This window comes from Myotis yumanensis, unplaced genomic scaffold (genome assembly GCF_028538775.1).
Source record: "Myotis yumanensis isolate MYYU_CA2020_CCGP unplaced genomic scaffold, mMyoYum1.0.hap1 SCAF_10, whole genome shotgun sequence".
Classification (NCBI taxonomy): Eukaryota; Metazoa; Chordata; class Mammalia; order Chiroptera; family Vespertilionidae; genus Myotis; species Myotis yumanensis.
Window position 1 is genome coordinate 67,080,377 of NW_027223761.1, and position 23,237 is coordinate 67,103,613.

Consider the following 23,237-nt stretch of genomic DNA (forward strand, 5'->3'; position numbering starts at 1 on the left):
TAAATAATGATGCCATGAACACAGGGGTATATATATAATTTTGAATTATTGTTTCCAGTTTCTTTGGATAAATTCTCAGAAGTGGAATCACTGGGCCATAAGGCAGTTCCATTTTTTATTTTTTTAAAATATATTTTATTCATTTTTTTATAAAGAGGAAGGGAGAGGGATAGAGAGTTAGAAACATCGATGAGAGAGGAACATCGATCAGCTGCCTCCTGCATACCTCCTACTGGGGATGTGCCCGCAACCAAGGCACATGCCCTTGACCAGAATTGAACCTGGGACCCTTCAGTCCGCAGGCTGACGCTCTATCCACTGAGCCAAACTAGTTAGGGCCATTTTTAATTTTTTAAAGTAACTCCATACTGCTTTCTAGAGTGGCTGCCTTCCCACCAACAGTGCACAAGGGTTCCCTTTTCTCCACATCCTCACCAACACTTGTTTGTTGATTTATTGATGATAGCCATTCTGACAGGTGTGAGGTGGTATCTCATTATGGTTTTAATTTACATTTCTCTGATGATTAATGATGTTGAACATCTTTTCACATGTCTATTGACCATCTGTATGTCCTCTTTGTAGAAGTGTCTATTCAGGTCTTTTATCCATCTTTTTCTTTTAATCATCACCGAGGATATTTTTCCATTGATTTTTAGAGAGAGTGGAAGAGAGGGAAAGACAGAGAGAAACATCAATGTGAGAGAAACACATTGATTGGTTGCCTCCTGCACAAGCCCTGACCAGGGCCCCGGCTGGGGAGGAGCCTGCAACTGAGGTATGTGCCCTTGACAGAAATTAAACCCGGGACCCTTTGGTCTTCAGGCCAACGCTCTATCCACTGAGCCAAACCCCCTAGGGCTTACCCATTTTTTAGTTGGATTGTTGGGGAGTATTTTTGTGTTGAGTTGTGTAAGTTCTTTATAAATTTTGGATATTAACCTCTTATCAGATGTATCATTGGCAAATATGTTCTCCCATTCAGTGGGCTGTCTTTTCATTTTGTTGGTGGTTACCTTTGCTACACAAAAACTTTTTAATGAAATCAGAAGTTGAAATCATAGAAGATGCATTATGTATGTAATTAATGCAAGAAAGACTTCAGAGACCTCCTATTAGCAAAACCATGTCACAAAGAAAGCCCAACATTAAAAGATTAATGAACAAAGGCACTTTACAAGCTATAAATTAAAATGTTTAAATTTTATGTTTTATGTCAAAACATTTAATTTATGCATATTTGTATGTATATAGTGTATGTATACATATATATGATTCTGTTTAATCCAGTTTTATTTTCTTTCTTAATTAACTGACTAACTACCACTTCTACTCACATCATATCAGAGGACATCTACTCTATTAAACATTAAGAAAATGAACTAAAGACTTTAATTTGCGTAGGGAACTAGTGGGGGGTAAGGATAGAATGGCATAGAAATTATGCATTTTGAAAAATAAGCTTGAAGTTAACATTTATTTCTGAGAAAATATTTAAAAACATTAAGGAAGCTTATCTTTAGTATGAATGAATATAACATAAATAATCTTCAAAGTAGTTTTTCATCATTACTTATTCATATACCAACTTGAAAATAACATGTCACTTTTCAAAGCACTGAAGAAAAAGCTAAATATAGAGAGATAGATATATAAACCTCATTTATATATAATGTATGTCTCCATTTGTATAATTCTGCCTTTCAACACTTATAGAAAAAAAAAAACAGAAGCCTATTCTACATCTGGTCTTTTGGATAAAGTTAGCCAGAAATTTTTGTTAATCTTTGGAGTGATCAGAAGGTTTGAAGAATGTTTTAATCCTGCTCTGAGTATGTTAAAGATGTCTTTGTTAATTTCACAAAACCCAAATAAGAGTGTTGTGAAGATTAGATTTTGACAATTCAATCCACATAACTGCTTTATTATGGAAAAATATTCTTCATCCCTTACCTAATCCAGAAAGCCTATTCACAGAGAAGTCACTATAGCTACACCATAATACAGTTACAAATATTAAAATGAAAGGTTACAAGAAGAAACACAGCTGGTAAAGGGCAATGACTGAGTGAATTTATTTCAGTTACATGTCTATGATGAGGTGGATTATTCAAAATTTTCTCCAAAACTCATTTCAAAGGCTTTCCCTTTAGCATTTCAAAGCTGGTGGATAATATTTGGGGAAAAAAGTTTCACTTCTTTTATACAATTTGAAAGCTAAATATGCAAAGGCTGATAAAATAAGGGTATCAGGAAGTTCTGAATGTCAATTGTGTGCACAGATGTCTCAGTTAGAACATGAAATATTGCCATGTTTTATAGCTCTTCTTTCTTGAAGAAGTTATTTGCACTTGTGCAGTGACATAAGCTCTTTTATGACATAGAGAAAAACTGGTAACTCAAAAAAAATGGGTAAAAATTTGGTCCTCCAAGTTAACCAACCCTTGGTGTGAGTTATTAAACAGACAAAATGTTACATATGTATATTTATTTGCTATTATTTTTATAAAGTTAACGCATATCAAGATATATTTCACCTCAGAGAAGTACATTCAAACTATTTTAAGTTTCAGAGTTAAAATATGTGGTGCTGCATTCAGAAAGTCAAGATTTAAAAAAATAAATTCCTTTAAATCTATCATCATTTTCCCAAAGATAGGGTGCTTCTCTTCCCATTGCAATATGAAGTCAGAGACTACTTGATGAATATTTCCTACCGGTCCTTTAGTAACACAGTTGGATTCAAAGGTTGTAGAGATTTTGTTAGAGAGCTAGATTTCCCTTCTCTCTGTGTATATATATTTCTTTCTCTTAAACTGTGCTTCCCAAGTGTATTTCATGAACTACTAGTTAGAGGCTTTGCAACACCATCATACAAAGGATTTTCATTGTCAAAAAGTATATATTTTATATATCTCTTATATATCTCTAAGAATGTATTTTTCTAGAATACATTCTTAGAGATATATAAGAGAAAATTTCCTCCAGAAAACAATGCTCTTATTTTTAAAACTGAAATTTCCTAAATTTATTTTACCTTTTCCACATAACCCAAATTGATAGCCTATCGTGCGGTGAGGCAAATGCTGTCCTACGTAATTTAACCTAAGAGTGCATTCTGGCTGGTCTTTAGAAAAATATTTATTTCTACAAAATGCATACACTGATGTTTGTGTATTTGCAATGAAAAAATATGTTGTACGTTATAGTTACTAAAAGCCTACCATTTTACTGATTTCTGATTAAGATCAGCACCAGAGGTTTGTTTGCTTTGACTGAAGCGGCCAGGCTAAAGAGGATGCAGGAGCAGCCTCTCACGGTGTGGGATACGGTTCAGAAAATTATGATAGCAAGAAACTAAGGTTTGTGAGTGAGCAGGAAGTGAGGGAAATGACCTGACTTCTACTGTTTTGGAAGAAAGAGTTTGGAAAAGCAAGCATTGATCGCGTTAGTCGTTGAGAAAGGCTGCTCTCGAGGCTTAAGGCATAAAACAGGGTGAGGGAATACTCATCACTCTGTGTCAAAGGGTATTAGTCTAAGAAAACTTTGAGGAAAACTTGGGAGGACCAGAGTAGATGATATTTTCTAGACATTATATCTACTTTTGTTTGAAACCTCTAATGACTTCTATAGCTGTCAGCCCTTTTAAAACACTTGGGTTGCGGGTGAATTTCCCGCCAAAATATAAGATGGCGCGTTAAAATGCCTATATCTTTTGAAGTATGGGTTCGATTGAAATGAAATATTTGGTAATACGCAGTTACAATCGGCCCGAGTTTACATGTTTCCCGCACTCCACCGCAAATCTATATGAACCGAGTTTAAGACGGCTCCCGCGGAGTACGCGCAATTCACGCGAGCCGACTTAACTCGTTTCCCGCAACCCAAGTGTTAACTCATGTGGCTTTTATGTCTTCATCAGCTCTACATAAAGCCATACGTTAGTGGTATTCATGTCATTTCAGCCTGTTTTATTATTTTAACTATTTCATCTCTTAGTCCTCTGGGTATAATTACTTTGCTGCATATATCAATAATTCTTAATCCTTCCTTGTTCTTTCCATTTTATTTCCTTTATCCCATTTGATCATATAGTTGTATTGTTCTCAGTCTCTACTTTTACATTTATCTTTTCTATTGCTCAATAAAAGTTTTACATTTTATTTGAGCTTGCATCATTTTTCAAGGATTTTTTTAAATTTATTGATTTGAAAGAGAGAGAGAGAGAGAGAGATTTGCTGTCCCATTCACCAATGCATTCACTATTCTCCTGTATGTGCCCTGACTGGAGATGAAACTTGCAACGTTGGCACATCATGATGAAGCTCCAACCAACTGAGCTACCCGGCCAGGGCTGCATCATCTTTTTATTGAGTTCATTGTATTTTATTTCTGCTCTTGAAACTTATTAAATGTCAAGCAACTAATATAAGGGAGGAAGCTGTTTATTGATATAAATAAGAAATTTAACACTCATCTATACTAATAAAAGGATAACATGCTAATTAGACTGGATAGACCAGACATCTTCCGGACATCCTTGTGGACAAAACCACGGGGAGAGGGGGGAGCCTGAAGCAGAGGCAGTTAGGGGTGATCAGGCCAGCAGACAGAGGCAGGCAGAGGCTGTTAGGGGCAATCAGGCTGGCAGAGGAGAGCAGTTAGGGTCAAACAGGCCAGCAGGGGAGCAGTTAGTGGCGATCAGGCAGGCAGGCAGGTGAGTGGTTAGGAGCCAGGGGCAGTGGTCCCAGATTGCGAGAGGGATGTCCCGGATTGCACGCTGGGCTGGGGGACCCCCCCTCCCCACGCACGAATTTTGTGCACTGGGCCTCCAGTAACTATATGAACATCACAGTACTTTAACAGCAAGGCACTGACATACTGTTTACTCTGTTGCGATGCTCTCCTTCCTTTCTTCACTAATTCAGTCATCTCAGTTTATGTATTATCTCCCCCAGAAAGCCTTTCCTAGGCTCCTAAATTGAGCTAATTATCCCTATGCAATGCTCCCAAAGGACCTTGTATTTGTTTCTGCTCATGTCATCCATTTTTATTTTTAAAATTATTATAAGAAACAATTACATAAAATAAGCTACAACACTTACTAAACAAACTCTGAAGAGAATGTTATTTTACATCACTTTATATCCTTTATATAAAATTTCAGTGAGAAATTTCTTGTATAATTCAGTGCTAAAAAAAAAAAGCAAAGCTTCTGTTTCTTCAAAAAAAACTCATATGATTTTTACTTTCTGATAATGGGAATGATATAAGTGATTTTGTGTTTAATTTTAGGTAAGGCTGCCAGGAGGCTTATTGTAAAATCTAAAGTTCTTTTAAGAGAACTATTTATTTATTTATTATTTCTAAAAATAAATTTTAACTTTCTAAAATTTTATTTTTATTATTGATGGTATTTTTAATGTTCTATTAAAGGTTCTTTTTGTATTATCCTTTTTTCTTTTGTCATTTTTTATCTTTTTGTTTTAATTTCATATATCTTTTGTGATAAGCCACCTCAAATTTTTGTGGAAAAGGTAGAGTTTCGGTAAATATATATAGAAATAAAATGCAGATGAAGAGGGCAATTATCCAGTGATTCCTTTATTCTAGAGAAAACCTAGATTATTAAGTCAAAATCCCTGATCTCTTTTTAGTTTGGGGACTAGGTTTTTGAGGTCAGTTGCATCAGTTTAGACCTGTTTGGATATTCCTAGAGAATCTGGTTTCAGGAAGGGATGAACTGATTAAACCTGAAATTGTATTTGAAGGATTTAATAAAATAGATTTGACCCTGTTCAATTCCTCCTGAAAGCAACACTTCACAATTAACTTCCTTCCAAGTTGTTTGCATCCATCTCTTTTTCCCCTTCAAGTTTTTTAATGTAAATCTTGCTGACCTGGAAAAACATATGTAGATTTTCCATATTTTGAAACAGTAGCCCTGAAATGCCAGGGCAGGAGGCATAGTTTCCTGGTATTTCTTCTTTGCCATTAAATCCCTTTGCTATTAAGTCACTGGTTTTGTTTTGTTTTGTTTTGAGATTTCCTATAACTCCACTTCTTAATTTTAAATAAACCAGTACTATTCAATTTGCTTTAAGTTCTTCAGAGTATATGAATAACATTTAAAAAATACAGCATTGTGATAGAAACCAAGCTTTGAAATTTAGACACAAAGGTCTGAAGATCTCTATTACATAGAGATCCAAAGAAGATCTCTGGGTGATATAAAGGGCGTTGTTAGTTTTTGCACAGATGTTATTTCTTGCACTAGAAGGGTATTATGAATCGGGAGTAAAACGAAAGCATTACAAAGAACTAAACATGCATTTTACAACTAAAACTAGTGATAGCCTGGAAAGGGAAAAAATACAAACATGTTCTGCCAAGAGAACATATTTTTCAGGAAGTCCTAACTCACCCAAAATATTGTTGGCAGCAAATACCACATCCCCTTGTGATTAGTTCTCATGAGCACTCTCAAATCAGGTCAACAATTTTCTTGGAGACACCTACGAGACTTATTCATTCATTCAAATATATATTTATTGAATGTCCACTTTGTTCCAAGCACTCTTCTAGTTGCTTAGAATGCATTAGTGGGCAAAATCCACAAGAATTCCTAGCTGAAAGCAATGGATAATAACAATATGTGTATAAATAAGTAAAGTACATGATAGGCATAAGATGAGAAGTAATATGGGAAAAAATTAGAAGAGAATAAAGGAGATATATGTACAGGGGTGCATGTGAAATTTTAAATGGGTATTCAAGGTAGGACTCGAGAAAGAGACATTCGAGCAAAATTTTGAAGGAGGTGTGAGAAATTTAATATTGGGATAGACAAGTTGTTAGCAAAGATGTGTCAAAATTATCTGGCTATGACAAGAGAGAAAAAAGAAACTTCAAGTTATTTTGACTCAATTTTAACTTCAATTCTGAATGCTTCTAAGTTATTGCATCCCTAGGTGAAGGCAGCTATGTTTTTTATTAATTTTCAGTCCAAAACACAAACTTCATTTAAGGTCAAGGAGAGGCGATTGCCTTTTATACCCACTTTAGTTATCATGAATTAGAGCAAAATGCAGTAGATGACCTTGCAAGTATAAGGAACTCACACCATATAAGTGTGATATATATTAGATACCCAACATTAGACACTGAAAACAGGCACCAAAGCTTGACAGTTCATACAACACTTTCCTGGAGATTCAATAACAATACATCAAGATATAATCTCTTCCAGGACAAATTCATCCTTCTCAAGATGCCAGAAATCTTTTATCTACTTCCCAATACCTGAGGTAATATATCAAGTAGTCATGAAAATGTCATGAATGTGAAAGTAATTTTAATGAATCAAAAAAGGTAGGCAACATGTCCACAAATGTGTAGTTTAGGAACTATGATCAAATGGAGACAATTTAACTCACTCAATGTAAAAGTGACACTTGCTAGATTAAATCACAATCATGAAATCATATGACCTGAAACTATGAGATTGATTCAAACACAGAGATTTTTTAAAATGTATTTCAGATAATTCAGTCTGTTGATGTTAACATGTGCCCAAGGTCACTAGAAAAAAATTAGATGCTGGGGTCTTCATTTACTGCCAAAATTTCAGCAAACTCAGTCCTTTGGTCTGACCTCTACTGTATGTATCTTTATTCCTTTAATGAATTAAAGAGAACTACCACTTGTAGGACATGTATAATGTGTCAAGTGCCATATTTGATGCTTTTGCATGTATCATCTCACATTCTGATGTGTATGTGTATGTGTATGTGTAGTTATGTGAACATAATGTAGGAAGATGGGGTGGAAGAAGGAACACTAGCTACATTTTACAGGAGCTTAGAGATAACGGCTCTAAATTTACATACATAGGAAGTATTACAGCCAGGGTTCTGCTCAAGAGTTTCTAACTTTATAAACCATCTGCTATTGACAGAGGCCACTATAATAATTACTACTTGCACTAGAGGCCCAATGCATGAAAATCATGCAAGGGGCTCAGCCCTTACAGCCACAGTGGCTGCTGCTGCCTTGGCCCTCACAGCCACAGCGGCTGCCACTGCCACTTCGTCTGGAGGGTTGTTCGGCCATCCGGTCTAATTAGCATATTATGCTTTTATTATTATCGATAGTATTTTTTTGCTTATAAAGTCATATTTTATTTGATTACATCAATGTCCTAAGAACATTCTAATTACCTTGGTTTTCTTCAAAATTATCTGTCTGTGGCAGTGAGTTTCAGTTAGTGTGCCACAGAATTTTTAAAACATGCAATACCTGACTATTTAGTCAGGGGCACTGACCTCTTTTCCCTTAGATTGTCAAATTTAAGAAAAAATGACAACAGCCAACACAATAACAGCCTTCCGGTGTGAATGAAGCAAAATTATACCTATTTCTTTTGTCAGATCTGCGGAAAATATATTTTTTGGTGTGCCACAGAATTTTAGTAATTAGTTTTTGTGCCATGAGATGAAAAAGGTTGATAATCACTAGTCTATGGTAGTACAGATTGGCAAATTCTACAAAATGCACTAAAGCCACATGTCTATCTTTGGGTATGAATTTTCATAAACTACACTTACATGACAAACTCATTACATTTGCCTCCATCTCATGATGAGAAAAAACTGCATTTTGTTTCTGACTTTTGACTACTTTAGTTATCTCATATAAGTGGAATCATACAATATTTGTCTTTCTGTAATGCACTTATTTCATTTAGCATAATGTCCTCAAGAGTCATTCATGTTTTAGCACATGACAGAATTCCCTTCCTTTTAAAGTATAAATAATATTCCACTGAATATATATTATGTATATACATAATATATTACATATTATGTACATATATATAATTCTAGAGGCCCGATGTACGAAATTCGTGCAAGAGTAGGCCTTCCTTCCCCAGTTGCCGGCACCGGCTTCCCTCTAGCACCCGGGAACTGGGCTTGCTTCCTTCCGGCCACCTGCAGGCACCCAGGATCTGGGCTTCCCTCCGGTCCTGGCTTCGTCCGGAATGATGTCTGGTCTAATTAGCATATTACCCTTTTGTTATTATAGATATGCATATATCACATTTGGGTTATTTCCACCTCTTGGCTATTGTAAAAGTGCTGCTGTGAATATAGATGTGCAAATATCTTTTTGACATCTGGCTTTAAATTCTTTTGCATATACATACAGAAGTGGGGGATGCTTGATCACATGGTAGTTCCATTTTTAATTTTTTTGCAAAACTTCCAGTACTGTTTTCCATAGTGGTTGCACCATTTTAGAATCCTACCAACAGTGTACAAAGTTCCAATTTCTCCATATCCTTGTCAATACTTGTTATTTGAGGGGTTTTGATAGTAGCTATACTAATGGGTGTGAATCAGTATCTCATTATGATTTGATTTGCATTTTACCAATGATTAGTGATGTTGAGCATCTTTTCATATGCTTGCCATTTGTATATCAGCTACAAGTTCCATTCAAGTTTTCTGCCCATTTTCTAATAAGGTTATTTGATTTTTTTGTTGTTGAATTGTAAGTGTTCCTTATGTATTCTGGATACAAGTCCCATCAGATATGTGATTTGTAAATATTTTCTCCCATTTCATACATTGTCTTTTTACTCTAGTGATTGTATCCTTTGCAGCAGAAATGTATTTAGGTTTGACATAGTATCATTTGTCTACTTTTCTCTTTGTTGCCTGCCTGTGCTTTTGTATCATACCCCGGAAGTCATTGCCATTCCTTGATGCTGGACCGACACTAATTTTCGGCCTTGCAGAAGTGCCTGGAAGACACTGATCCACTCATGGTAATGTGTGAAATATAGCTTTTTTTTTTTTTTTTTTTTGGAAAAAAATGCACAGGTTGCAGTGACTTCAAGTACAGTAGCATAAACTGCCAATCCTATTTGCTTCCTGGAAAGCAGGACGAGGGTCCTTAATTACAGGGTGAGTTTTAGGGGACTTACAGACTAAAGAGAAATTTGACCAAGACGCTCATAGAAGTATACTAAGGCAAAGGAAATTTTATTGCCAGTCCTCAATGAACATTCAGCTCATTGTTGTGAGAATTTCATAAGTTATTCATGAAGAATCACAGCATAGGGATTTAAAGGATGGGCATCAGAGTTAAGTAGATCTAAATTCTAATCCCTATTCCGCTTCATGTGACTTTGGGTTGTTTAAACTTCCAAAGCTTCAGAAATTTCCCCCCCTTTAAAATAGTAATAATAATGCCTAACAGTAAGATTGCTTAGAATTCATGTTGAACCACTTCACAGAAAATAAAAACTTAGCAATTATATAGTCTCATTTACAATGAACTCTTGACAATCTTTAGGTTCTAATTTTCATATACTGGTATACGCTTTCATGATGAAGTCCACCAGAAAATGTTGTGATTTTTGCTTTAAACAGTCATATGTATTTTAAAGAAATTAAGAGGGAGCCCTAGCTGATTTGGCTCAGTGGATAGAGCATGTGTCAAGGGCACATGCCTGCGTTGCAGGCTCAGTCCCCAGTGGTGGGTGTACAGGAGGCAGCCAATCGATGATTCTCTCTCATCATCATCATCATCATCATCTCTCTCTCTTTCTCTCTCTCTCTCTCCCTCTCCCTTCCTCTCTGAAATCAATAAAAATATATTTAAATATATATTTAAAAGAAAACATTAAAAAAAGAAATTAAGAGGAAAAATAGTCTTTATTTACCCAGATATTTTCATTTAAAATTTTATTTAATTTTTTTCTCACCCTAGGATGTTTATTGATCTTAGAGAGAAAAGAAAGTGGAGTGGTGAGAGAAAGAGAGAGAGAGAGAAAGAGAGAGAGAGAGACATCGATTGGATTGGTTGTCTCCCAGACACAACCCACAATCTAGGTATGTGCCCTGACCAGGAATCAAAACCACAACCTTTTATTTTTTGGTATATGGGACAATGTTCCAACCAACTGAGCCACCCGACCAGAGCTACCGTTCTTAATCTTCATCTTAAATGGCCAAGTTCCCTTTGGTATCATTTATTTTTAGACAGAATTTGCTTTAGCATGTTTTGTAGTGTGTGTCTGCTGGCAACATTTTCTCTTAGTTGTCCTTCATCTAAACATGTTTTTATTTCACCATTATCCTTGAAAGATGTTTTTGTTGGATATATTATTTTGACATCTTTTTAATTTTATTTTGGAGACAGGAAGGGAGATAGAGAAATATCGATTTTAGAGAGAAACATCAATTGCCTCCCATCCATGCCCTGTCCAGGGATCGAACCCGTAACCTGGGTATGTGCCCTGGCGAGGAATTGAACCTGCAACTTTTGATGTACAGGATGATGCGCCAACCAATTGAACCACACCAGTCAGGGATATTTTGACTTTTTCTTTTAAAAGCACTTTAAAGATGTTGTTGTACTGTTTTCTATTATTCATACTAGCTGCTGGAGAATCTGTGACCTTTAGGATTGTGATTCCTCAATATTTGTGATATGTTATTTTCCTATAGCTGCTTTTAAGATTTTCTCTTATCTTTGGCTTTCAGCAGTTTAATTATGATGTGCCCATCTTAACTTTCAGCTGAGACAGAAGTATTTGCTTGCTGGTCAATTTGAGAAGTTATTGTCTTACCATTTAGGTGAGAAGTAAAACAGTAAGTTCAGAGGAAGAATAATAATAGTAACAAACCCAATTATTGAGATGCTGTGACCTTTGCGGTGGGGTTCAGAATCTGAAGGAGGGGCCGATGCATAAATGAAAATGCTATACAAGAAATACGAATTTAGAAGGCATTAGGAGCCAGGTGGAGCCTCTTTCTTGAAGAGACACACCGACTTCTGGCCTGGTCCACTATTTATTTACTTGAATACACATTTGCCCTTTAGCAATGCATACAGGCATATCAAAGGTAAAGTTGAGTAAACAGTAAAAAGATGATCAGGTTAGGAACATCACTATCTCAACAGACAAGGTGCTTATCATCAGCCCTGCTAACACCCAAGGTCCATTGGCCTTATGCGTTCCTTGGTGCACTGACAAATTTGGCAAGCTGTGGCTTTTCGCATGAGAGCCTACTGTTCAACCAACTTTGTGTAGAGAAAAACAACCCATTATGTGGTATTTTAATTTCCATTTTACAGATAAAATGGAAAAGCAACTTAATGAAAATCATAGAGCAAATACATGACGAAGCAGGATTCCAATTTAGATTGGTTCAAAGGTATCTACACTTAACATTGGTGTTCTTTATTAATCACCAGATTGGCCCATATATAAATTATTATATCATCAGGAAGATGGTTTTGATAGGAGCAGAAATAGTATATTGGGACCAGCTATAATTGTAAGAAATATTAATCATGCTCTGTTAACCGTGATTGTTTTGTTCTGATTAAAGAAAGCACATTCTAACCTGGCTGGGAGTTGCATGCACATGGGACCTGGGAGCTCACCTGGACATATGGCCCATCCTCCTCATTTAGGAGCTGCCTGTTATCACGGAAAGATTAACAACCTTGTTGCAGAAACCAGAGCTGCCAGCCCTTTGAAGACACTCAGCCCTTTACATACCCGCAGGCCTTTAGAAATCTCCAGCCTGCATTACCTTTTGCCTACTTCCCATGTAATCTCTATCCTTCTACCCAATATAAGCAGCCTGCTTATGGTGGGGTGCAGAGCAGATTTTTGTGGATGACCTGCTGCTCTCCCATACTGTCGGCAGCATTGGGGTAAATGCTTTTATGATTCAACTCTGTCTCTGCTTAATTGGCTCAAGTAGTGACAGGCAGCATGGACCCATTGATTGTCCGGTTACAGTTTCAAGTACTCTACTGATACAGCGCTAGGAATGAATTTGGGAGTAGAGAGCACGTGGGTCTTCTATTCAAGGATTCATCTGTCTTCACCAAACTTAGCTTGGAAAATCTGTCAAAGTGTCAAGAGACAGTGAGTCCACATCTTGGAAGGCAGGAAGAGATGGGGAAGTAATAAGCAAATTATTTATCAATCAATGTAGATATTTATGCTTGTTAAGTGTTTCTGACTACCTACTCTCTTTGCCTATCAGAGGAGTGCAGTTAAATTTTCTTAAAAAATTAAAAAATAAAAAACATCACCTGTCACCTTGTCCTTGCCCAGCTGCAGAATGGGACAGAAAGGCTAAGCCTTTTATGCTTTCACATACATTAATCCATTTTAATAAGTGCTCTAGCTTATACTGAACACCACTAGGCTAGGATGTTCTTTTGGGGAAAATATTTGCAAGTTAATAATTCACTGGTCCTACACGTTAAGATTTTCTTAAAAACATGTTTTCAGTATAAATTTAATCTATTTTAAATCAACATAATTCTATTTATCCTAGCTAGGAAGTTTTTTTTTTTTTTAAAGCGATTGTCTACTTTTTTGCAGAAATCATATTTGCCCATTTTCTACACCATGCATGAAGTGATTGGGGCTCAGCCTCAATCAGAAAAATTCCTTTGTGGTATCCTGTCCATGTCCTTCCTGTGTCCTCTGTTACAGAAAATTACCAGCAGAAGCATTTCCTCCCCCCTCAGTTCCTGTTCTCTTATCACAGTTCTATCCTTTGCCCTCCCTTCCTGCTCTGCGGGGGAATCTGAGAGGGCAGGGAAGGATGGCGAAAAGTCTGCCCTCTACCCACCACCACCACATTCAGTAGGATGTGTCTAATTCTTGCGCATCCTTATCAGTTTTTTCCTTTTCCAAACCTCTTTGTGTAGCAATAGATGAATGGCAGAGTGCTTTTCCCCCACAGGCACTACGAGACCCCGCAGACTTCCGTCCAGAGCACAGGAGAACTGCAAGTTTCAGCTTCTGTCCTGGTGCCCTTTCCACAATGCTGGCCAGGGGTGGGGTGCAAATGGAGAGATGAGCATCGTTACCCTTTCCCCGCACTGGTCCCATGCTCCCCCCATTACCCTTCCCTTCCCAGTCACTTCTCACTCCCCTGCCACCCTCCCTACATCTCCCCTCCTGCGACTACCATTCTTTTGAAGCTGTGTCAGCAACTGTTTATGTTGTAAAATGTAAATATGTTTATGTTGTAAAATGTAAAAATGTAAATATTAGTCCATCCCCCTTAGCAACCCTTAGGGGGTGGGTCGTGACGCTAACAGCTAACCTTCGCGTGCCTACTGTGTGCTAAGCCTTGTTCTAGGCATTTTCAGGCATTAACTCATCTGAACAGCGAAGCTGCTCTCCTTCCAGGTTTACAGATAACAAAGCTGCCGTTCCTTCTCTGATGCTCAGTGTCCTGGGTGACCCTGCGAGTCTCGGGCAGAGGCGGCTGTGCATTCAAGTCTGATGGCTCCAAAGCCGCCTTCAATCACCACTTCATTCTCTAAGTCAGTGGTTCTCAACCTTCCTGACGCCGCGACCCTTTAATACAGTTCCTCATGTTGTGGTGACCCCCAACCATAAAGTTATTTTCCTTGCTACTTCCTGACTGTAATTTGCTACTGTTATGAATCGTAACGTAAATATCTGATATGCAGGATGTATTTTCATTGTTACAAATTAAACATAATTAAAGCATAGTGATTAATCACAAAACAATATGTAATTATATATTTGTTTTCCGATGGTCTTAGGCAAGCCCTGTGAAAGGGTCGTTTGACCCCCAAAGGGGTCTCGACCCCCAGGTTGAGAACCGCTGCTGTAAGCATTCTTCTCAGGCCCGCCTCTGGCGAACATCTTGCCATTTAACTTCTCGGATCCCATCCTGTTCTCCCCCCAACATCCTACCGTTGGCCGGTCCCTCCCTTAACCTGTCCTCCCCCCTCCTCCTCCCCTCCCCCTGCTCTCCTCCGCCCTCCGGTCCACGACTGGCTTTTCTTGAGACCCTCGCCCCTAGAGTTGCCTTCATCCTCTGTGTTCCTAACGGGCGCCCTCCGTCCACAGGCTCCCGGCTACCCCGCCGCCCGACCCCCGCCCGGGAGCCGCCCCTCCCCGGGGCCGAGGGGCGCGCGGGGTCCTCCGCCCGGCAGCCCGCGCGGTGCACTCTGGGGGAACATGGCCGCTTCCGGTCTCCCTCCCGGGCCGGCGCCGGCCTGACCGCGGGTCCCGCCGGCACTCCGCCCCCCCGCCCCCCGCCCTCCGGCCGCTCCGCCCGCCGCCCGCCGCGCCATGGAGAGGAGCTCGAGCTGCGAGAGCCTGGACTCCCCGCCCGCGGCGGCGCGGCCGCCCAGCGCGGGCTCCCTGTCCAGGTAACCGGCCGCCGCCCGCCCCGCCCCGCCCCGCGCCCGGGGGAGGCGAGGCCCGGCCGCTGCACCGCGTCCGCTCGCGGGCTCGTTCCCCCCGGCGGCGCCGACTGCCGTCCCCGGGACTCGGAGCCACTTCCTCCCTCTCTGGGGCTCGGAGGCTGGTAAAGAGGGGGCGCCCCGCCGCCCGGGTGTCCCCTCCCCAGCCCCCAGCTCGCTCTGCTCCCGCATTTCCTCTCACATCATTTTCTTAGCCCTCCCCTCCCCCTTCCCTCCCTCCCCCCTTCCTTCCTTCCTGCCTCCTGTCTCCGCTTCTCTTTCCCCAACTCCCCTCCGGTCTCTCTTCCATCCGCCCGTTTGCCTTTGGGTTCTGGGTTCAGGTCCAGCCCTTTCCTCTCTTTCCCGTCTCTTCACTTCCTCATCTTTCCCACGATTTTGCCTACTCTCGGGACCCCCCCTCCCCCGGTGTTTTTTTTTTTTTTTTTGCTTAAAGATGTAAATATAAAAGCCCGCAGTGCTCGTCTGGCGGGTCTTCCCGCCGAAAGGCGCCGCCGGGGACTCTGAGCCTCCTCGCCCCGGAGGGAAGGGGGGCAGTTTCCCCCTCGGTCGCGCTCGGTCCCCCCCGGTTATTCCCTTCTCCCCGACGGGGCTTCCTCTCCCGTCATCTTGAGAATTTAGGGGGCAGCTTTGGAGAGAGCGCTTGCGAAGGAGTATTCACCAGACAGGTTTTAGGTGCGTTTATTTTTTTTCCCTTTGGTTTAAAATAGTGATTTAACATTTCATTAAGTAATTGGAGATCTGTATTTGTTATCTAGCCACAATGAAATCAGGTTCTTTTCTTTTTTTTTAAAATCTTCACCCAAGGATATATTTTAAATTGATTTTTAGAGAGAGGGGGAGACATCGATGTGAGAGAATAACATGCCTGTGAGAGAGAAACTTCCACCTGGGTCTGTTGCCTCCCGAACCGGCCCGAACCGCGGATTGAGCCAGCAACCTTTTGATGCTCCAACCAACTGAGCCACCTGGCCAGGGTGAAAGCTGGTTCTTTTCCGTTGGGAAATAGTGCACACACAGTTTTCTTTCTTTCTTTTCTTTTTTTTTTTTAAAGCCCTGAATAAATCGAAGTTGCTATGTCTCTTTTAATTCATGTTGGACCCGGATAAATATGGGTGATGCTGGCATTTTTTTCTTGTTGCTGTTTAGGGCCTCTTTGGGAAGTTATTCGCTGATCCCATCGTTCTAAATTAGAGTCCCTCCTCCAGGCACCTGCCCATCCCTTGTTTGGAGTCCTTAACAAGCGCCTGTAATGGTTGGTTTAATTGTCTTCACTAGGCTGTAAGCCACTAGGCACCAGGACCATAGCTTACTCAGCTCCAGGTCCCTGAAATTAACAGAGACCTTGCATAGCAGAGTTGCTCATTAAATATTTCTTTGTTTTTAATTTGGAGATCAAATTATCCAGGAGAGAATTTTTCTTTGGTGTGATTATGTATATTCTGCATTTGTTTCAAGCGTTTTGTGAAACCTCTTTTTATTAGTCTGACATTTAGAAAGCTGAGGATTGACATGCTCAGTATAAAACCATTAAGAGAACAGATTGGAAATTTATGCAAAAGTCACAAATGACAACCGTGGTTCAGCATAGAAGGTAAAGAAAACCAGTGAGGAGACCAGTAGTGTCATCCAAGCCAGAGGATTTAGAACCACCGGAGGCAGCATAGTCCATTAGAAAAAGGAAAAATACTCAAGTCTGGAGGCCCGGGTTCTCAAGGTCTTGTCTCAGGCAATGATTTGGGCTGTATCATGTAACTTTTCGGGTCTGCAGTTTTCTCATCTTTTAAAATAAGGGGGTTGATCTAGCAAATCTGTAGGTTCTTTTGGAACTCAAAATTCTGTCATTATTTTGATAATACAAGAGAAATGCATTCTTATCAATTATCCATTCTTGTCAGTTATGAACACATTCTTGTCAGTTATTAAGATGAGGGCATTCTTATCAAATATGCCCTTTACAAATAACCTTTGTTATGGGTTTCTGAAATTATACTAAATAAATACTGTTTGTTATTATAAATTAATGTACCTAATTGTGCCACTTTGAAGCACATTTATTTCCTAAAGAGAACGCCTAGCTACTGTAGTTAGACTTCATATATCTATTTTAACTTCTTAATAAAAAATGATGTTACTGACTGAATAATTTCAAAAAATTAAGAACTGCTTGAAAGAATTTTGACTATCGTGTTAGCCTCATCCTCTCTGGACAAAAAGATAAGTATGACTCTCTACTTTCCACATGATAATGCCAGCTTTCATTTCTCTCCTCTAGAAGGTAGAAAGATAACATTTACTGAATCTACTGTATAGAATTCACCCTTACTAAATTATATCTTTTAGTTCATGAATCATACCTATTGGTGGCACTTTTTAATCAACAATATAGAACGGCTGCATTTCAGACACTTGTTGGAAGGCTTTTAATCTAAGCTAACAATTACAGGTGATTCTAATACAAAGGCAGTGGACAACCATGGTTGTACCTATGTTAAGTAGCTATCCAGTTTAAGTTTTTACTTTTGTTAGCCTATGGTTAACCATAATATCCATGTTTGAATTATGTTATCTTGGCCTTTTGCAGAAATGTTGCACTTAAATTGTAGCTTATTTTTATACCTTCTGTTTTATATAATTAGGAAATTTTTAATTTCAAATTTTTAATTAGGAAATTGCCTTATGAATTTGTCTTGATATCTCCTGGAAAATATAGTTAATAATACTGTTCCATGTGTTACAGATTGACTTTTACACACCAGGTTGACATAAATTTCTGCTCAGTTTAGCTCCAAGGAAAATTGTTTGTGCAAAAAAATAAGTATGCTTTCTGTGTGTTTGAAAATGGAAACTATGTAACTGCATTGTCCTCTTCAGTTTAGCAAAAAGACTTAAGTCAGATTTGTAAGCGCAGTTGGTAATATACTCATCTCTGATTTCTTCAAGTACTTATGTTAGATGGATTAAGTTTAAATACTATGTTATGTTTAAATATACTCATTTGTAAGATGTTTTGGGAAGTATATAAATCTGAAAAATAATACACAAACTCATCTGGTTGCCTTTTTTTTTTAATGACACCCTCCATTGAAGTTGGATGACTGACTCTTGTGGAATTGTAGTTCACAGTAAACATATGTAGAATCTCTCTCTCTCTCTCTCTCTCTCTCTGTCTATCTCTATCTCATCTATCTCTATCTCTATCTCTATCTCTATATCTATATCTATATCTATATCTATCTCGACTTGTTATTGCCTTCCAAGTTGTCACAGGCCTGATGCCTTTGGTCACAAAAGAGCAACTTCATTTTTTCCTTTGATTAAAAAAAGTCAATTACAGTTGACATACAATGTTTCAGGCATACAACATAATGGTTAGATATTTACATAATTTATGAAATAATCTCTGATAGGCCTAGGACCCACCTGTTACCATACATAGTTATTACAATATTATTGACTACATTCCTTATGCTGTACTTTACATCCTTGTGCATTTCATTCTTTATATGATATCCAGATAGCAGTTTCTTAGTTAGTATCCTTAAAAAAATCAATTTTCTTTTGTGAGTCCTGCTTGGTATTGCTCTGTTTCAGTGAGCTGTTCAGCAGTTCTTGTATATCCTGCTACTTATTATCGATTCTCCAACATATTAAGCCCAGAGAGTTGTGAAAATATTCACTTCAGCACAGTGATAATCTGGCAGTATTCCATAATTCTATTCTTGTTGGTCTTGCTCTGATTCTTGATATAAGTGTGACTTATACAGGCTGTAGATAAAACAATAATGTAGGCTAGAGATGATAGCTATCTATGAGAGCCTCAGAATTGTACGAAAATTGAATTGAAAACTGTATTGGTATTCTTCTGCCTTCGTCTGGTTTTCTATTTTTCAGTTTGTACACTGTTATAAACTTTACTGCTTGAGTGTGTTCTTTACTTTTTACTATGCATAATCAAATGCTAATACAGCTGACCCTTGAACATAATAGTTAGAAGTGCACTGGAACACTTTTATGTGGGTTTTTTCAATAAATGCCTGTACTTTTTCAGATGTAGAGGGCCACTGTATGTATTTATCTACAATGCTCTATATAGGGGACTTACGTATCCCTAGATTTTGGTATTTGCGGGGGTTCCTGGAATCAGTCCCCCACAAATACTGAGGAACAGCTAAGTTTTTGGGAAGTCAAAAGTTATGCTTGAATTTTCAACTGCTTGATGGTCGGCATCCCAACCCCCTGCATTTTTCAAGGGTCAACTGTATTATATCTAGTGCCAGATACGTATCTAGGGAACATTTGAATAAAGAAATGTTGACTAAATGTTCATCACTTTTCTTATTTGTTGTTTCCATTCAAAGGATTAAAATGGGTGTTCTAGCCTTAGCTGGTTTGGCTCAGTGGATAGTGCATTGGCCTGCGAACTGAAGGGTCCCAGGTTGGATTCCGGTCAAGGGCACATGCCTGGTTGCGGGCTCCATCCCCGACTGGGGGCCGTGGAGGAGGCGGCTGATCAATGGTTCTCTGTCATCATTAATATTTCTCTCTCTCTCTCTCTCTCTCCCTCCCTCCCTCTCCCTTCCTCTCTGAAATCAATAAAAATATATTAAGACAAAAGGGGTTTCTCTCGGTTGAATTTTTTTTTTCCTTTTTTCTCTGTTGTGTTTGACCTGTAAAGTCACATCGTCAGGTGCAAGCTGAATTATTCTCCCATGAAGCCTCTCGATTCCCTGAGCTGATTTTATTTGCTGCATTGTGTTTTCTGTGTCTAGTCCTACATATCTTCATGATATTACCTTCTCTTAGCCTACTTGCTTTTCCATTTGCTACTTTTCACTACTTTGTTCTTTTTCTCTCTAACTTATGTCTTCAGTCATTTTATTTAATGTGTATTTCTTTCATCCTTTATATATCCTCATGCAGCTATTCTCGGTGCCACTGGTTTGTTTCAGATTGTTTTGGTTTATCAGCTGATTTTTAGTTTATAAATTCATTAGCATTTATGAGCACCCCTATTTACATTTAACTTAGATTAAAAGGATCAAAGGAGAGGTAGCTATACCAAAAATAGTAGCCTCCATTTGTTTATATTTTTAAGTGGCACGTCTTCCTTAAAATTATCATCATTTGAAAACAGCAAATCCTGAATTTATATGAATTTTGATTGTACCTATAGTCTTAAAGAGGTAGAAGAGGTTTTAAGATTTCTAAAACACATTTTGTTGTAAGGTCTCATCTCTAGTTTTATCTTCACGGTCACTTAGAGATATGTCATTAGTATTAGTAAGAATTGTGCTTATGGGTTGTTTTCCAGTAGTGGTGATGGATTTGTGTCCAATCAAACATTCTTACATTTCCCTTGTGACTGACTCTTGGTGTGTCTTCTGAGGCAGCTAGCGAGGATTAGTAGTAGAAACTATAGCTACAGAACGAAGTGAAGCTAACAGGTTGACCCTCCAATCTTGCTCTTACTATTTGCACCTTGAGCCAGACATTGAACATACTGGTAGCCTAAAAATTACTTACTTTGTATTTCATTATTCCAGGATTCTAAAAGAACTTCAAAGTCCAGTATTACTATGAGCTAATCAGTTTTGTGTAGATTTCTTGAAAGCACATTTAAAGAGATTAATTGCTAATCAAAAGTATATAAATTAATACTAAAGCTGAGATTGGGACCCATATACATTTTTTTCCTCCTATGCTATCATCAGTAGTTTTCTATTAATGTAGATCCATAGTCCCTTGACCAGTTAGCATTTCTTGGGAATTTGTTAAAAATATAAATTCCCTGGTCCCACCTCAGATCTAACTGAATCAAAAACTCTGGAGCCCATAGTTTGTTTTAGCAAGCCCTCTAGTGATACTGACGCATGGCAATTTTGAGAACCACTGCCTTCAATCTGTTACTAATTGTTGCCTAGTAACTCCATCAATATTAGTGGAAATGGACTAAGATCTATGTTAGAACTAACTACTATAAGCCTATTATGTGAGAGTATTGTAAAATATTGACTGAAGTAGTAGAAAGTAAAAGTCAACTCTTGTAGATTAATTATATCTGATTGTTAGGGAATTTCCCTAGCTCTTTTCTTTCTCAGCCACAGATAACACAAAGCAAGAGTACATGTATTGGGCTTTTTCTTAAAAATAGATCGTTGGTGACATACATTAGTGGTAACATGCATTTGAAAAAAGTGTTATGAAGAGGTAATTCAGGACATCACCTGAACTAGTAAAGCTTGGGTTATGTCCAAGGGAAGGAAATAGCCCAGATACAGATGTCCAGAAAGCACTAAGTTTGTTTTGGAAAGCTACCAGGTTAATGCTGTTGTATTCAGAATCTCCAGGGCCAAAGGTGGCATGGGATTCAGGAGTTGACCAGTGGAAATTCTCTAGATTTTAGACTAGAATATTTTCCCCTTTTATGGAAATTAGTTTTGATTAGGTAAAGCACTTTGTGCCTACTGTATGATTTAGTTAAATCAGTTACAGTGGTTCTCAACCTTCCTAATGCCGCGACCCTTTAATACAGTTCCTCATGTTGTGGTGACCCCCAACCATAAAATTATTTTCGTTGCTACTTCATAACTGTAATTTTGCTACTGTTATGAATCGTAATGTAAATATCTGATATGCAGGATGTATTTAGGCGACCCCTGTGGAAGGGTCGTTCAACCCCCAAAGGGGTCGCGACCTACAGGTTGAGAACCGCTGGATTAAAAGCTATTGAGAGGCTATAGTCAGGGTTGGGAGTGATTTTATAAGCTGCTATCCACAGGAAGTCAGGTTAAAAATGGAACTATTAAAGAAAAGATTGGTACAAGGTTATTAAAATTAAAGTGATTAGAGAAGATGCTCTCGTAATGAAAATAACCTCAATTCCCTTCCCTGTAACTTTATTACACAGAACTAATTGTGTTTATCTCTCTTAATGTGTTTCTGTATATGCATCAACATTGTCATCACTGTAGACCATTAATGAGCAAGCTTTGTAATTCTTCCCCTGCTCAAGTACATAGTACCCATGGCAGTAATTGCTGATAAATTTTCATTCTTTCAAAGATTCTTACTGGATGTGATTAACTTGTAGGTTCATTAAATACTTTTAGTTTAGATTAAATAAAGGCAATGCATTTTTAATATAATAAAAGTTAACTTAAAATATGTTTTAATCTGTAGATTTCAAAGAAACCTAAATACTGATACTTGGAAAACTTTTCTTTTTTCATTTTATTTTAAGTTAGGGTTTAGGTTTAGCAGAGTATAACAGAAAATCCAAACTAACTGTAGCTTAAAATAAAGATCATTTTTTTTTAGCACATAAAAGCCCAAAGATATAGTCAGTATAGGTTTTATATAGTAGATCTGAAGTATCAAGGACACATATTCTTTCTAACTTAATATATCTTACTAGAGGCCTGTTGCACGAAGAGATTCGTGCAATAGGTTTTCCCTTCCCTTGGCTGCTGGCACCAGTTTGCCTCTGGCACCCGGGACCCAGGCCTTCGCTCTGGCCGGGCTCCGGCCGGAGCTGGCACCGGGGCTGTGAGGCTTCACTGCTCCACTCCGCCGCTTGGAGCCTATGTATGCAAATTAACCACCATCTTTGTTGGCTTAATTTGCATACTCTCCTGATTGGCTGGTTAGCGTAGCGAAGGTACGATCAATTTACATGTTTGGTTATTATTAGGTAAGATTTTACATTCCAGTGTTATTTCATGAACCAAAATTGCTGTTGGAATTCTAACCACTGCATCTTCTTTCTAGTCTAAAGGAAGAATGGGAAGAAGAAAGGCATGCTCTCTCTCTTGAAAGGATACTTTTTCGAAGTCACACAGTCTTCGAAGCTTATGTACAGTTGGTCCCATGGCCAAACCTAGCCACAAGGGGGACTAGGATATGTAGCTTTTTCTGGGAGGCCTTGTGCTGAGGTACGAGTTAGAGGTTAA

The 23,237-nt window shown here is 38.6% G+C and overlaps 1 protein-coding gene across 2 annotated transcripts in view; it reads left to right on the forward strand.

The window, feature by feature from the left end:
• The first annotated feature begins 15,121 nt into the window (after nucleotides 1–15,121).
• The window catches only part of MTMR2 (myotubularin related protein 2), an 85,822-nt gene continuing 77,706 nt past the window's right edge, over nucleotides 15,122–23,237 (forward strand). For both annotated transcript variants that reach the window (XM_070425933.1, XM_070425935.1), the window contains exon 1: nucleotides 15,122–15,234. In XM_070425933.1, the coding sequence (XP_070282034.1) occupies nucleotides 15,155–15,234 (80 nt within the window). In that variant the 5' untranslated portion in view covers nucleotides 15,122–15,154. The remainder of the gene's footprint in view (nucleotides 15,235–23,237) is intronic.